Here is a 17,216-nt window from a genome sequence, read left to right on the forward strand (position 1 = left end):
GTATGTGCCTGTCCCAAGCCAAGAGCATGTAATTCAGTGGTTTGTTGATGTATATTATATTTGTTTTTTGTTCATTGTTTTATACATAAATCAGGCCGTTAGTTTTCTTGTTTGAATTGTTTTACATTTGTCATTTCGGGGCCTTTAAAAGCTGACTATGCGGTATGGGTTTTGCTCATTGGCGAAGGCCGTACGGTGACCTATAGTTCTTAACTTCTGTGTCATTTGGTCTCTGGTGTAGAGTTTTCTCATTGGCAATCAAACCACATCTTCTTATTTTTATAGTTATACCTTCATTATTAATAATATTACACAAAAACTTACTTTTCATTTGATTTTGAGTGGAGAAAATATTGAAAATTATTTATTCGTATGTGATAGCATGGATGTATGTTACAGTATCTAAGATGTGACCAAAGAAAGTGAAGCATTACATAATGGCCAATGATACCTACTTTTGCATGGTTGGTTACCTATCAATTGAAATGCAGGTGCATTACGAGGTATTTTTTGGCATACTATCTGTCGTCTTTGTTTTTTTTTTTGTGGATAGAAATCCCTTTTAATGTAGCGTATCAATTTGATTTTTTTTTTGCCGATCAAACATTAAAAATCAGAGTTTGAGTCAGAATAATATGCCCGGGTACGGTGACATGTCTTCTTGTGGACTCTTACCATGCGAACTAACACGTTAATATTCCAGCTCAGTGTGTCTGTCTAACACAAAACAGGTTCATATTCACATCATATTAATATATAATTGTCCTGATATGCCTTTGATACTTGCCACTGGAAGACATAAAATATACCAATCAATTTCCAACTCCTTGCCGCCTTTGAATTTGATTTTAAATACATAATTTCTTTTATACTTTTCAGCAATTACAGACTAAATAACTGAACATTAACCAACTTTCGAATATTCTGATAGTAATATGAGCTTGTTTTGTCTTTTGTGCCGACTCATCTGCATGTTCTACAAAGAAATTGTTCATCAGATTTTCAAAAATTCTGTCCACAGTGAAAGAAGGTCTTCAGAAATACTGTGAAATTGTTTACTCGCGTAGTGGTATTAACCATAGGTGAATTCTAACAAAAAACCCTAAAGAACTTCTAGATAATTCTAAATCTCGATCTTTCTCTGAAATTAATTCTATCAAAACCTTTGATTTTTCAACCCTTTACACCACCATTCCCCATGTGAAATTGAAAAAATCGTCTTAAAGAAATAATCCACAATGCCTTTCAACATAAAAATGGATTTTTATATAAATGTATTACTTTGGGATATCATACGGCATATTTTGTTAATAGTGAACAAAAAAATAAAAACATGCAACACCAAGGAACAAGCGATCAGTATGCTGGAGTTTCTTATTGACACATATTTGTTGAATTTGGAGGTAGACTTTTTCAACAAATTATCGGCATTCCTATGGGAACGAACTGTGCGCCTCTCCTTGCCGACCTCTTCATATTTTCATATGAGTCGGAGTTCCTCCAGACACTTGTCAAAACCAAGACGATCAAAGAAGCCAGATCTTTTTATTTCACATTCAGATATATTGGTGATGTTCTTTCCATTAACAATCCAAACTGTTCTGATTGGTTTCTATTAGTATATACTCCAGAACTAGAAATTAAAAAAAACAACAGACACGGCTTCCTCCGCCTCAGTTTTAGACTTATAACTCGTATCAAACATAAGCAGTCGTCTCAGAACAAGAATCTATGACAAACGAGACGATTGTAATTTTGAAATAAGAAATCCCCCCCCCCCCCCCACCTTAGCAGCAATATACCAACTTCAACTGCATAATTGATATACATTTCCCAACTCATTAGGTATTCAAGAGCTTGCAGCTGCTACTCAGACTTTGTAAAACATCACCAGTGTCTGAGCAGAAAGTTGATGAACATGGTTATGTCAAAGAATGTCCCGTCCTTTTCCTAAAAAAATTCATCGGAAGATACAAAGACCTTGTTGATAAATATTCCGTATCAACTTCACAAATAATACATGATGGTCTTGAAGTATAGATTATAGGAACTGACGTTGTTTATTTTATCTTAATTACGTGTTATCGTGTTCTTTTTATTTGTCTTTGTATATTTTAAACCTTTACTGTTTAGTCCATTTTTGTTTAAATCCTTTTGGCGTGGCTCGGTATTTATGCATCCCGCCATTGTGTTATTGTACTATGGCTATTTTTTGTATTCTTGTCTTTCATTTTTGATTATGTGCTTTGTATATATATAGATTATAACACAATGTTGACTGCTGTACCCCAATTTTTGACAGTTTTACCTATTATGTCTGTTTGTTTTGCTCACATATTGTTGTCAATATAATGTACACTATGCGACTGTTATATAATATATATAAGTGAGTGGTTTAGCTAGCTATAAAAACAGGTTTAATCCACCATTTTCTACACAAAGAAAGTCAGGAATATGACAGTTGTTTTCCATTCGTTTGATGTGTTTGAACTTTTGAATTTGCCATTTGTTGTTGGAGCGCCAGTGATGAGTGATATAGACGAAACGGTTGAATAACAACCTTAGTCTATTTGATGAGATTTTACAACCACTGGGTTGATGCCACTTTCTGTTGTTCTGATCACAAACCCAGTAGTCACTACTCATGTGCTGACTTGAAATGTCATTGATAAGGTTATTTTCTGTAACTTGACCGTGGATCATTGAAAACACAATGTGTTTTTTTTTCCATCAGCCATAGATGACCTTTGTCTGATAAAGCACATTATCTTACCTCCTATACATTTCTAGGAATATAATTGGTTAAAAACAACTGCGTGGAGACCGTGTATATTTCATATGGGGTTAGTAGGCGTGGTTTATTTCAATACACTGTTAGTAGTGGTGTTACGTCCCATTGTAAAAACAACACGGTGATTAGGAAAAATCTGAAAGATTTCAAGGTTTCAACAGACGAAGAAATTGATGATGAACGATTGAATAAATGCAGAAAACACATTAAAAGCTAACAAGTTGTTATTGTTGGCATTTGTCTTTGTATAGACCAATGAAAGTAGGTTCCTAATATTGAAGATTTTTGAGGCCACTTGTCTAAATGGCACATTAAGATAGCCGGTAAGATAAATTCGTTAAACAGTGTGCTAGTGACCTAATACAATATATATGGGGTCCGTTCATTTCATATGTGGTTCGAGTCTCGCTCTCACCTCATATGGAATTTACTGACCCCATATATATCGTATTAATAGGTCACTAGCACACTATGTAACTAATATTATTTTTAAATTATGGATTTTCAGCGCTTTTCAACTTCGTGCCACATGTAGAGCGTGCCTTTTTTGGAATGCATAACCTTCTAAAGCACTTGATATCACCTACGTTTTCTAGTGGAGTTTGTATTGCTCAGTCTTGAGTTTTTTTATGTCGTGTTTTGTCTTTTCGTCGTTTTTCAGTTCTTGCATCGATTTGGTCGGTTTTTCTTCGACTTATGAGTTTTGATTCCCTTTTATGGTTTCTTCCTTGAAGAAATAAAGGTCGGGTATTAAAAAGTCACTTTTTTCTCCATTATTTTCATACAAAATTCTATGACAAATTGTGACATAATAAGCTGTCCGAATTATTGGCCAGAAGATGCAAGCAAATGATAGAACCTTGACAACATCCTGGGTAGACAAGCTAACAAGATAACTCGCTTAGGGAACTTCGTTAAGGGAGATATCATCTTATCATTTTAAACATATTTATTCAAACTTTGACTATTATTTAAAATAAATAGCTATTATGAAACCTACTTTAGTAAATCAAAAATTCAAACTTTGAACTCATTTATGAATAACTTAATTTCAACATCAGAATGGCTTTTGGATTTTTTTGCTTTCCTTTCTACACAGATGTAAATATAGGTTTAGGGTCTGGTATTGTGTAAAAGTGTATATAGTGTTCATATGAGACAAGAAAAGCAGCTGGCTAGTTTGTATAAATCAGACTGGATAAGAAATACTATGTATATTCAATAGAATAATTATTGGTGTTTTCCTATTATCTCAAGCATTAATCCAGCAGTCCTAAATATTTCTAATGTTTCAGAATCTGAATTAATTTAATAGATAGAACTAAAGCAGATGCTTCTGCTATCATAGGTAGTAAATAGTTCTTCAATCATGAACAATCCTAATTTCATAACTATTGTGATGTCAAAATTACTAACAATATTCTGGGTTTGCAACCACGCCTGATGACATTACACAAAAAGAATACCATTGTTTTGCTTACCTCTAGAAGAGAATGTTCAGGTTTGCAAAAATATCTAACATTGTTTATAAAAATAGACTTGATTACTGCATCTCTGAAAAACCGAAATTTTCAGTAAATGTCTAAAATTTCGACTCAATTTATCTCTAAAAGTAGCACATAAAGGTATATTTTTATTACATTACTATTAGAATTGACTATGTGAAAAATAGCATGTATGCAAATGTCCGTAAAATAATCACCGTGGGATCAAAACTGTATCGTATGCCCTTAAAACTATGGAAGAGAAAATCCGCCATGTTATACATTTCTTAATTTGTAAAATGCAATTTCTTAATTTGTAACATGCTATTTCTTAATTTGTAATATGTATTTTTTCCTTTCGTTACACGAATTTCTACATTTTTTGATTTGTGAAATGTAACTTCTTAATTTGGGAAATGTAATTTCTTTGATTGAGTCACAATTTTGGAGAATGTGTCAGTGTAATTGTTACCGCTGCTAACCAATGAGAAGTTCCGTTTCTCAAGAAAAACTTCAAGTTACAAATCAGCAAGATACAAATCAACAAGTTACGAATCAAGAAGTTTTACAAATCAGGAAGTTTTACAAATCAAGAATGAAATAGTTCTACAATCTTCCGCACGGATCGCTGTGGATCCATGTCAACTCGTATCTTAGCCAACTCGTACTCAACCAACTCATATTTCTACCAACTCGTACCCAACAGACTGTTTTCCGATGATTTTGTCGTGTATAGAAAACATAGAACAGTAAATTTCCCACCTAAATTGTCCCGATTATAATTAAAAAAAAGCTTGATTTTACTTCTTTAAGCTGCTCTTACTTGACCGAGTACCAGGATGTCCAACCACAGAGAAGGTAACCTGTCGAAAAAATATAAACTGGCTCAGGAATCAAAAGCCAGTAATATGAAAAAAGTCAATATTCTATTATTTTTATGCATTAAAGTTGTTATGTTATTTTATATAATATAGAAACACAATTACAATAACGTACAACTTTATTGATTGGTAATCTGATGCAATTGTTTTCAAATCAGAAATATCTAATTTAAAGTTAATCATTCGTCTTAGACAATCAGCTCTATATTCCTGAGACTGTATTAGACGAATCTAAGACAGGGCGTACCAGCTCTTCGTCAACAAATCATGACACGACACCAACAGAGTCTTACTTTAGTGCTTCCCTACCAAGCAAAAGACAGCGACAGGGAATGTCCCCACGTCCACCGAACGCAAATGTTCCACCGACTTCTGGCCGATAGGGGGTTGGTGCAAGAGGACTATCGGTATCTAAAAACAAATCGACCAGTAATGGAACTGTTAATAGTGAATATAAATAGAACAACGCTAGCTTAACGTTTTGTTTCTTAAATGTTTGTGGGCTGAAGAAAAGAGTGTTGTCTCCGGATTACATTGACATTTTGCTTGGACATGATATCTGTATTTTTGTTGAAATGATGTTTACTGACTCAGGTAATTTACACCTGCCAAACGATTATATTTATGTTTTTGGACTTTTTAATGCCTGTGCTGGCTTTATCGCTTCAAAAAGATTCGAAATGCCTTCAAATATATACTAACTAGAAATTCTTTTTGAACACATGTTCAACGCAAAAATCAGTAAAAAAAGCTCCATTGAATATGGCAGAAGGATATTTTTTACTGATTTTTGCATTGAACATGTGTTCAAGAAGATTTTTCTAGTTAGCTGATATATGAAGACCTTTCTAATCTGTTTGAAGCGATAAAGCCAGGACAGGAATTAAACATAGTCCAAACGTTTTACGTTTTTACAGATACAGTTATTTAGATACTATAACAGATACGAACCATGATTACAAATGTAAGATCATACATTTCGCCCTTATTCCCCCACCCCAAGCTTGGCTTTTACAAAGTTTAAAAGTAAATCTCAACGGACTTTGGTGCCGCATTTCTTCCGAAATTTGTGTTTTCATAAACCCTTCTATGTTTATTTTTCATTTAAACAACCCCATTCTATTTTTATAGGTCCGAGCCTATTATCCACTAATCAGGCGCTGATCCAACCATTTTTAAGATGGGTTCCAACACATGCAAGTCATATGAAAAGGGGGGTCCCAACCATATGTCCTCATACAAACGCATTAGTGTCAAACAAAAAGGGGGTTTCAACCCACCCCTACCTATGACTAATGATCACTGACTAGAACATTGTATGATTATAATTATTCAACATGTATATGAAATAAATTCTCGTTCAAACAATATCATATAATCACTTACTTCTGAAGACGAATGATTACGTTTAGATATTTCTGATTTGAAAACAAATTGCATCAGATTATAATTCAATAAAGTTGTACTTTATTGTATTTTGTATATTATATAAAAGAACTGGAACACTTAAATGCGTATAAATAATAAAATATTGGGTTCGAGTTGGTAAAAGTACGAGTTGGTAGAAACACGGGGTGGTAAATATTGGGTAAGAGTTGGCTAAGATACGAGTTGACATGGATCCACAGCGACCTCGTGCGGAATATTGTAGAAATATTTCATTCTTGATTTGTAAAACTTCTTGATTTGTAAAACTTGTTGATTTGTAACTTGTTGATTTGTAACTTGTAGTTTTTCTTGAGAAACGGAACCTCTCATTAGCTGGCAGCGGTAACAATTAATTACCTTGACACATTCTCCCAAAACGTGACTCAAACAAAGAAATTACATTTCATAAATTAAGAAATGTAGAATTTCATGTAACGAACGAAGAAAATACGTTAACAAATTAAGAAATTGCATTTACACATTAAGAAGTTACATTTCACAAATCAAGAAATGTAGAAATTCATGTGAAAAAAGATGGAAAAAATACACATATTAAAAATTAAGAAATTATATTTTGCAAATTAAGGAAATTGCATGTTACAAATTACAAAATTGCATTTTACAAATTAAGAAATGTATATTTATGGCGGATAGTCCCTTCCATCTAAAACATCTAAACATTCACCTATTGAAAGTGGAGAAATGGTATCTAAGCGGGATAAATCTATATAAAGTAGTCTTTATCTATTCCTATACAGTTATGAACAAGTATGGTCCTACATCATGCCGATACTTATTTTTTGGCATTGCATATGAAGGTCATGTTTTTCTCAGACTGTTTATGACGTCTAATTATTATCATATGTAACTCCGCCACATTCTGTATGTGTCTGTCTAAAGTCAGGAGCCTGTAGTTCAGCGGTTGTTGTTGGTTCATGTCGGTCACGCTGCTGTTTTTGTTAATCATAAATATTGCCATTTACGACCAAAAGAACAGTACGGTTGCCTATGATTGCTTACATCCACTGCAATTGAACTTTGGTGGATAGTTGTCCCACTGGCAATTATACCACATCTTATTTTTTAAGTCTAATTTATGACAGACGTGAACCAATTACAACCACTGACATACAGGCTCCTGATTTTGAACAAGTCATGCATATAATGAATGCGGCGGTGTTAAACATGTTTGTGAACGCTCAACCCCCCCCCCCCCCAACCCCCCCCCCCCAACCCCCACCCCACCCCGACCTGGGACTGTGGTTTGACAGCACAACATAAGAAAAAACTGTAATAAGCAGTTTACCTCATTTTCAAGGTCTATTGATCAACGTTGAGTTTAATGCTTTGATACTTTAAGTGTACTAGTAGGTAAGCTCTTATAATGTAAATAATGATTGTAGGGGTAAGGTTTGTGTTACAAGATTCTTTTGTTTTGACATCATTTTCATGGTTCATTGATCAATGTTGAGTTCTTATGATTAAATCCGTTTCTCAGACAAAGTGAAAAAGAAGTTGAAGAAAACTGACATTGCCAATGCAAAAAACGTTAAACGACGAAAAAACACCACATAGGAATCTAAACACTGAACAACACGAACCTCTTCAAAACCCGGAGTAAACACGGGGGCTCCGGAAGGGTAAGCAGTTTCTGCTCCACATATGGCATCCGTCGTGTTGTATAAATCCGATGATAAGTCTCTCATTCAGTGAATTGTTTGCTGAAAAACACGTTACCAAAGTATCAAATATGTTATCAATAAAACAATTAAGCATCTTGATGATGTCAGTTTCAAAGAATTTTGTGTTTGATGCAAAGTGTTTTTTTTTTTAGAAAGTATAATTTTTACCCGTTCATTAAGAAAGATATTTGTAAGTATGCTAGCCATTTTTTTTAAGAAACAAAGTAAGACTATTTCTTTCAATCTGTCTTCAAGTTAACAACGAGGTATACTAGTGTAATGGGTAGAGAAATCAAATGTTTCATACTATTGCAAGAGGAGAGACTGAGGATGCTAGTTATTCTGAAGCACTTTTCTTAATTTACCTTAACAAGAAACGCTTAAACCCAAATATATGAAAACCAGAGATGATAAACACTATTTACATCAGCTATATGTTCAAAAATAATAAAACAAAAATTAGTAAAATTCATCAAAGTCCAACTGAGGAGTTGGTACATTTAGTTTTTAAATAATTTCTAAATTAACCAATTTAATAAAGGTATGTTATAAATCATCTCATTACCGTAGCACCGACTTCTGGGCTGATGATAGCAGTTAACCAGCAACGGATAAAGAATAATCAACATACAATTTTTTGTGATTAGGTCATGTTCTTTGAAACTTCTAGTTGCAATTCAATTATATTTGTAAAATAGTAGGTATTACGAGATACATATATCTGTCTGACAAAGTTTAACTGCGATTGAACTTATGTTCAAAGTCCATTAAGGTTAATTTGTTTGTGCTTTGATACTTGAAATAATAGGCCAACCTTATTTGGTGAAGATAATTAAATGATTATCAGGGGTAAATATTTATCTGACAGGGTTCATCTGACCTACACCTAATTTTATAATTTTTTTTTTATCAAAATGTTGGTTTTTTATGATATGATCAGTTCCTTAGATACTTAACGTCCTATGTTTACATAAAGTATATTTTACATATAAAAAAGTGTACAGAAAAATAAGAGGGAGTACATGTCTCTCTGACATAATTCTCGAATAAAGTTATATAATAACGCCCTGTTTTAATTTGTTCTGAGTCTTTTCGGGAAACGCGGATTGCGGTAACGATACACAACTTCCAAAAAAAATGCAACAGTAGTATACCGCTGTTCGAAATTCATAAATCGATTGAGAAAAAACAAATCCGGGTTACAAACTAAAACTGAGGGAAACACATCAAATATAAGAAAGCGTCTTATTAAGTATAAGTGAATTGAATAAATAAAGATTGGCATTTATATCAAGAATCGTTGATTTGAAGAGCCAAAAACATAAAAAAAAGACACTTTATGGAATCTTTTACACTGAACCTGAAACGCTAGATAACACAGATACAGACACTCTACTGTTTAGCATTCATCTATAGATTGGCAGATAGTATCAATTGACAAATAAACTTTACGACAAAAGTGATGATTTCAATTTTGCCATTGTGAACTTCGCGTTTTTGTCTCTCCTGTGACAAAAGTGTCAAAACACTTGCTACATGGATGCTTATCCTCCTGCAGCATCAACGAGTGATCTATTTGTATAAGGCTTTTTTATTTCAGAGGGTAGGAGACCTAGATATTTTTAATCTGTCTCAGTTGATACGATATTCCAGGGCTTGTTTTTCCTACTATGATTTCCTTGACAGGGGGTTGCTGCTCACAAGGAAGCTTCTTAACCAAGAGTACAAGTGGTGAAGTTGAAATCATCCCTTCATAAATTTTATGGACGCCATCACGAGTTGGTTGACCGTATTGGAATATCTGTTTCCCGATGAAGACGGATATGTTCCAATTGACGTAACTACAATCCCGTCACCTTTCCCCCGAATATTTTTCACTTATATTGAGTAATAAGATTTTGTACATTTGGTACATTTGGTGGAAGGTAGCATCAAGATCCGCATTGGGCCAAAGAAAATGAATTTTTCGAGACATATTACACATTTTCTTAAAATATATGTAAATGCATAAGCTGAAGAAATATAAACGAATAACACAAGATGTTTTATGTTATGGTGTTACGATGTTATCAAATCGAGTATTTTCATGAAAATGTAGGAACATGTGCAGTTCATACAGTTTTCAACCAACATATCCTTTGTGAAAACATCATGCGCAGTCGAGAAACAGCAAATGATTTTTACGAAGCTTTATCATAGCTACTAACGTTATTTTTCCAAATACAAAGTTGTTACTTTGTTTTGCACATGTATACTTTTCAAATACAAAATACACTTAAAATCTATATTTTCTTACAAACTTTGCAAAGTTGAAATTGTTTGTTTTAACGAAAGAAGAGAGATAGTTTCATTGATAATATTTATCTAGTCTTTATAGCTTGCTGTTCGCTGTGAGCCAAGGCTCCGTGTTGAAGGCCGTACTTTGACCTATAATCATCAATAATGGTTTACTTTTACAAATTGTGACTTGGATGGAGAGTTGTCTCATTGACACTCATGCCACATCTTCTTATATCAATTTACAGTTATCAATGTTTATTACGAAATCCACCTTTATACCCGACAGGTTGAAGGCGAACAACAAAACAATATACACAATACAAACATTATACAATACCAAAACATCATATATCAATAGTAAAAAAATTGTAGTAATTATGCAGGTGTGGCGTCCACTCTCCATTTGTGCAAATGACTTTTAAATGAACGGAACAGTAAGCTACATTATATCAAATGACGATAATTGCAATCTTTCTTTTTTGGATGATTCCATAAATCCTGGATGAATATCATTTATGTCTTTTTCAAGCTGTGTTCGTAAAGATTTATTAATAAGACATGTTAAGAAATAATGGGTTTCATCTTTAACCTCACTAATATTACATTGTTTACAAATTCTATTTCTCGTAGAAATTATTTTACAAAAGCAAATGCGTAAGCCTCGTAACGAATGAGAAGGAATGAGAACTTGTCTGTATGTGGCATAATGACAAAATAAATTACTAAATGTTTCATAATACGGCAAAGTTAACATTCTTTGTTGTAACCATTAATACATCAGTCGCTTTCCAAATTAAGTTGCTGAAGTATTTTTTTGTATTTTTCCATTTTGCAATGTTTGTTACTAGTCTTTTATGTATATAGATACCTCCTAGTATTAATGCAAGTTATTCCTTTTCTAAATTCTTGAATATAGTATTTCAATTTTGTTAGACTCTTGCTTTTCACATATATATGTGACAATGTTGAAGAAACCGTTAAATGTTGCTTTATCTAGAGGTGTTAAACCATCTTCATTGCAGATGTTAACATCGCAGCCATTAGATATCAGCAACTCAACTGCTTCATAAAAACCCATCTCACACGCACAAAAGAGAGGTGTGCGCTTATTGGCATCACACAAGTTTAAGTTACAACCTCCTTTAATTAGAATTTGTGCTATTCCAATGTTGTCACTACCAACAGCAATGTGTAGCGGGGAAAGTCCGTAAATATTGACAGTATTCATGTTGCAATTTCTCTGTATTAAATGTTCAACAATTTCTGCACATCCATGCACACATGCTACGGCCAAAGGAGATTCTTGATTATTATCCAATTTATCGATATCGCAACCATCTATGATCAAAAGAAGCTTGACAATGTCAACATGTCTCTTTCTGCATGCCATATTAAGCGGGGTTTGTTCTTCAAGGTTAATAATATTCACATCGCAGCCGTGAGAAATAAGCAATTCAATACAAGGCTTTTGATAGTTTTCAATTGCCAAACTTAAAGGTGTTTGATTATGAATGTCGCATACGTTGATGTCACAATCGTTCAAAAGTAATAACTCAACTATTTCAACAAATCCCATCGCAGCTGAAATATGTAATGCAGTCATTCCATGAATATTAGCAGTGTTTATCTTACAGCCGTGTAATGCCAAAAGACGTACAATGTGTGTGTTACCCCGTTCACAAGTTGTTGTAAATGCAGTGTTATTCATGTTGTCCAAGAGGTCGATTTCACAGTAATTGTTATTCAAAAGAAGGTCAACTATGTCATCATATTCCTGCGAACAAGCTATTTGCAAAGGACTTTGACCTTCAATATTACTGCAATTTTTATCGCATTGACTTTCAACAAGTAATTCCACACACTCCGTACTTCCATTTCGACAAGCAAGAAATAGCGGTGTTTCTTTTAAATCATTCCTCTTATTCAAATCACAGGCTTCACAGTTGAGTAAAACTTCCAGGAAATCACAATCGTCATTACTACAAACTAAATGCAACAAAGTATTACCTTTAATATACGAAAGATTAACATCAGATTTATATTGTATGAACATTTTTGCAATATCTAGCTTATGTTCAAAATATGCATAAAGTAGAGGTGTGACCCCCGTGTCTTCCATTAAAAAAGTTTTGTTAATATTGATAGCATTTCCAGTGTCAAGTAATACTCGAGTCAAATCTTCCCGTCCCAATTCAACTGCGGTACAAAGGGGGCCGTTTATAGATTTCATTAAAAGATCGTTTTGAATCTCGTCGTCGTCAGTATTTATTTGTGTGTCACATAATACATCCCACAAAACACCATCTGCGAATGACTCTGTTGTAGTTGTGTTTCCACAGTGTAGTCTTTTTAATCTTTCTTCTATAAGAAAAGTATTCAAGATATCGCAGTTGTTTGATGCGCTCAAAACCAATGCCCACAAATTTCCAGTAAAAATAGAGAAAGTGTCACATTGTTTAGACAACAATGATATCAGTTTTTGTTGGTAATAAGTTGTTGTTGCTATTACATTGCGGAAAACAGTCCAAAATGTTCGACTTCTTATTTCTTCTTTGATTCTTTGAAAGTACAGCTCTTCTTGATCTTCATCAAGCATAATTACAAAATCGTCTGATTCATTAAAGACTTTTAAACTCATTCGTTCTGCAATGAAAGTTCTATTTCCATAACTCAGGATAGATTTCACTAACATTTTCCCGATGAAAAATGCAATAAAATCGAACACCTTATCATGTATCGCTGAAAATGAACATTCGCTCTCTTTAACAAATGTTCCTTTTAGTGTTTGTAGACTTCGCAGAACGGATAATTTAGACGGCTTCTCCGACATTTCTAGTTCTTCATACACTTCTTCAAACATATCATTAAATATTTTGTTATCTCTATCTTTAAATAAACTTGTCTTCAAATTGTTGTTAAACAGAACAAGTAAAGCAAGACCGAAAAAGCACTCTTTATTACCCGCGGCCATTTCATCTAATTCTATTTTAAATATATCATACGGCTTTTTAAAAAATTCAGGATTAAATGTAGTTCCCGATGATAGTTTACAAAGAAGAGGAAACAAATCCGTTTTAGAGATAACTTCGTCTCCTATTAGATCTATATATTCTTGATTTAAATGACATAATCCGATTTTACGTTTCTCATTCAAATCTAATGCCAGTTCATCAGAGAGAAGATCACATTCTTTTATTTTAAATGCCTGAATCAATTTTTCAAACTGTTTAGTTTTGCGTATATGCAGCCTGCAAGTTGCAACGATATGTATCGTATCTTCCGCTTGACTGACAAGTTTAGAAATTGATTTTTTAAAATTCATCCAAGAGGCAACACTGTGATTGTTAATGGCAAATTTCCCGCATATATCATCAATGATGACTATTTGTTTTCGTCCAAATTTACAAAATTTCAAAATATCTGAAGGCTCATTTATTGGCAAAATTTCATATCCCATCATATTACGAAATAGTAACGCAATGTGATAGGCTGTAGCACTTTTTCCCATTCCTCCACTACCACTGATTACAACAAATGGTGTCTGCTTTACGCTTTCCAAAATCTTTTGAACAGCAGACGTCACAAAGAATTTTTCATCGTCTTGTTCCCAAGCAGCAACTTCTGATAAAAGGTTATCTATAACCAATAAGTTTACATTAAAAAAATTTATGGTGTAGCAAAATGGATATATAAAGACCTTAATGTTTACTGACTATTAAAACACTTTAACTCAGGTGTACCTGACGAATGTTGATAAGAGAGCTCGGCCAATTTGAAACATACCCAAACGCATCAAATACGTTGACGTATACGTATCTGAGGATATATTTAAATAGTATGACCATGATTTTATGTATATCGATGTACTCTTTATAGAGAATAATGGCGATTAAACTTGGTTCAGTCTTTAGTTTTCTGTATTGTGTTTTTTTACTGTTCTTTGTCTTTTTGTCGTTTTCCGGTTTTTGCCATGGCATTGTCAGTTTGTTTTCGACTTATCCCTTTGGTATCATTCGCCTCTTCAAGTACGACTATTTAAGTACTACTAAGGTACGCTCGATTTTGTGACTCAGCACGAGGTTTCTTTTAATTGGAAAGGTTGTTTAGGGCTTTTTGTAAACAATAAAGGCTAGCACAACATGAACAAATAAGTGAGTAATCTATGTTTCAAATTTGATGACGAAAATTTAAGTAATCATGTTTGGGGATTTCCTGTGTTTTGTGTACTATTGTTTGTCCATTGGTCTTTTTCTTTTTTAGCCATGGCGTTGTCTGTTTATTTTCGACAGATGAGTTTGAATGTCCCTCTGGTATCTTTCGCCCCTCTTTTTTCTCTCTGTTAGAATCTTGGCATGAAGAGTAACTAAATCCATATTTTCTATTAGATACAATGAAACGATAAATATAATTCCCGTGAACGACGTTTTCCTTTGGTATATTTACAACATTGCACATATCTTTTATTCACTACACTGATATTATTGCACTATAAAAATTTCGTAATACACAACCTACAGAAGGGATCATAAACATTAATTTGCATTTAGTTAATTTTCAAATGCCTCACTTAAATTTCGGACTACTAGTATATAGTTGCGAATTGTTTTGTTTCAATTTCATATGTCGTACTACAAAAAATGTATTCCTTAGTGAACTATGATTGAAAATGTATAGGAGCTGCAATTTCAAGGTACGTGGCACTGATTGTAGTAACAAAAAAATTCTAAAGTCCAATTATCTTGCATCTGGAACATAACCAAATAGAATGGACCTTATTTTGAGACACACCGAATATAGAACAAGAATAGGGCAATGCATTTGAATTTCCAAATGGCATGTTCCTAGAAAAAAGGTTATGCAAGATTTAGAAATGAAGCAAAAACAACTCGTTATCGGGAAAAGGAAAACCCATGAAAGTAACTAGCCTGAGATTAGAAAAGGAAGCAGAAAGTGTGAAATCCCATCAGCAATTGCAAGGTGCGGTAGTAACTTTTTTGGCTATACTAATCAAGTCCACTATTTTAAAAAGAAAAGTACTCCAAGATGATTAATGAACACGTGAGAAAGTGAAGTAGATCTATTTTTATAGAACTTTGCTAATAAAACGCATGTATTATATTCATAGGACCTGACCTGAATAGTACGCTTGACGTTTTTAATTATTGTACGATACAAAACATGCACGTAAAAATCGGGATAGTATGTTGTGTTTGATTTATTTCCAGATACGTAACGTCAACGTATCTGATACCAGTGGATATGTTTTGAATTGACCGACCTATAATATCAATTATTAAGTGAAAGGAAAGCACGTGATACATTTTAGCCACAACTTGGTTGTACCGCTGCAGATGGAATTTTAGTCCCAGTGGGTACCAATGCTTTTTGAAGTGGAGTAAGTTCATTTATACATTTTTTATTTATGAAATTGTGCTGTTATACATTATTGGGGTCGTCGCCCTCTTCTTGTCGACTTGTTTCTTTATTATTATGAGGCTGACTTCATACAGGAACTTCTAAGGAAGAAAGATAAGAAGTTAGCAATATCCTTTAACTTTACGTTACGCTATATAGATGATGGTTACTCACTAAATAATACAAAATTTGGTGACTATGTTGAACGAATCTATCCCATCGAACTAGAGATAAAGGATACTACAGATACAGTTAAGTCTGCCTCATATCTTGACTTACATCTAGAAATTGACAATGAGGGTCGGTTGAAAACAAAACTTTACGACAAAAGAGATTATTTCAGCTTCCCAATTGTGAACTTTCCATTTCTATGTAGCAACATTCCAGCAGCGCCTGCATACGGAGTATATATCTCCCAATTGATACGATATTCCCGGGCTTGTATTTCCTATCATGACTTCCTTGATAGAGGATTGCTGCTCACAAGGAAGCTATTAAACCAAGAGTTCCAAATGGTGAAGTTGAAATCATCCCTTCGTAAATTTTACGGACGCCATCACGAGTTGGTTGACCGTTATGGAATAACCGTTTCACAGATGATATCGGATATGTTCCTTATGTCGTAACTACAATACCCTTCCCTTTTCACGAATGTGACCTACCGAATTAGACTATTTACCGGATTTGAAATACCATAAGCAACACGACGGGTGCCACATGTGGAGCAGGATCTGCTTACCCTTCCGGAGCACCTGAGATCACCCCCAATGTTTGATGGGGTTCGTGTTGCTTAGTCTTTAGTTTTCTATGTTGTGTCATCTGTACTATTATTTGTCTGTTTGTCTTTTTATTTTTGGCCATGTCGTTGTCAGTTTGTTTTCGATCTATGAGTTTGACTGTCCCTCTGGTATCTTTCGTCCCTCTTTTATTGGATTGTAAAATAACAGAAAACAATAGATCTATATTTAAAAAATATTAAAATACAGGAAAGCAATTCATGTGTTACGCTTCATTTAAAAGATAAATAATATATGTCATTTACTAGCCTAGGCTACATAAAAATATAGCTTTAGGTGGTCGAATGGTCTATGGCGCTGGACACGGTGCAAGCGGTGTTGCCACGATGTCACAGAAGCAAAGGTTCGAATCCCGCTGAGGGAAGAATAAAAATTTGCTAACGCAAATTTGAAGATCTAACATTGTTGGGTTAAATTTGAGAAAAATTATATATATATTATGGTGATAGCCATGTATA

The 17,216-nt window shown here is 33.8% G+C and overlaps 1 protein-coding gene across 3 annotated transcripts in view; it reads right to left on the reverse strand.

Moving 5' to 3' along the window:
* Window positions 1–7,843: 7,843 nt before the first annotated feature.
* Window positions 7,844–17,216, reverse strand: part of LOC127719516 (uncharacterized) — a 43,074-nt gene continuing 33,701 nt past the window's right edge. Inside the window, exon 5 of one of the 3 annotated variants that reach the window (XR_007990349.1) lies at window positions 7,844–8,305. Coding sequence is in view for 2 of the 3 variants with exons in the window: in XM_052225672.1 (XP_052081632.1) it covers window positions 11,445–14,182 (2,738 nt within the window). In the remaining variant the exon portion in view is untranslated. The other 2 variants (XM_052225672.1, XM_052225691.1) reach the window with 2 other exon arrangements.

This window comes from Mytilus californianus, unplaced genomic scaffold (genome assembly GCF_021869535.1).
Source record: "Mytilus californianus isolate M0D057914Y unplaced genomic scaffold, xbMytCali1.0.p SCAF_1, whole genome shotgun sequence".
Taxonomy (NCBI): Eukaryota; Metazoa; Mollusca; class Bivalvia; order Mytilida; family Mytilidae; genus Mytilus; species Mytilus californianus.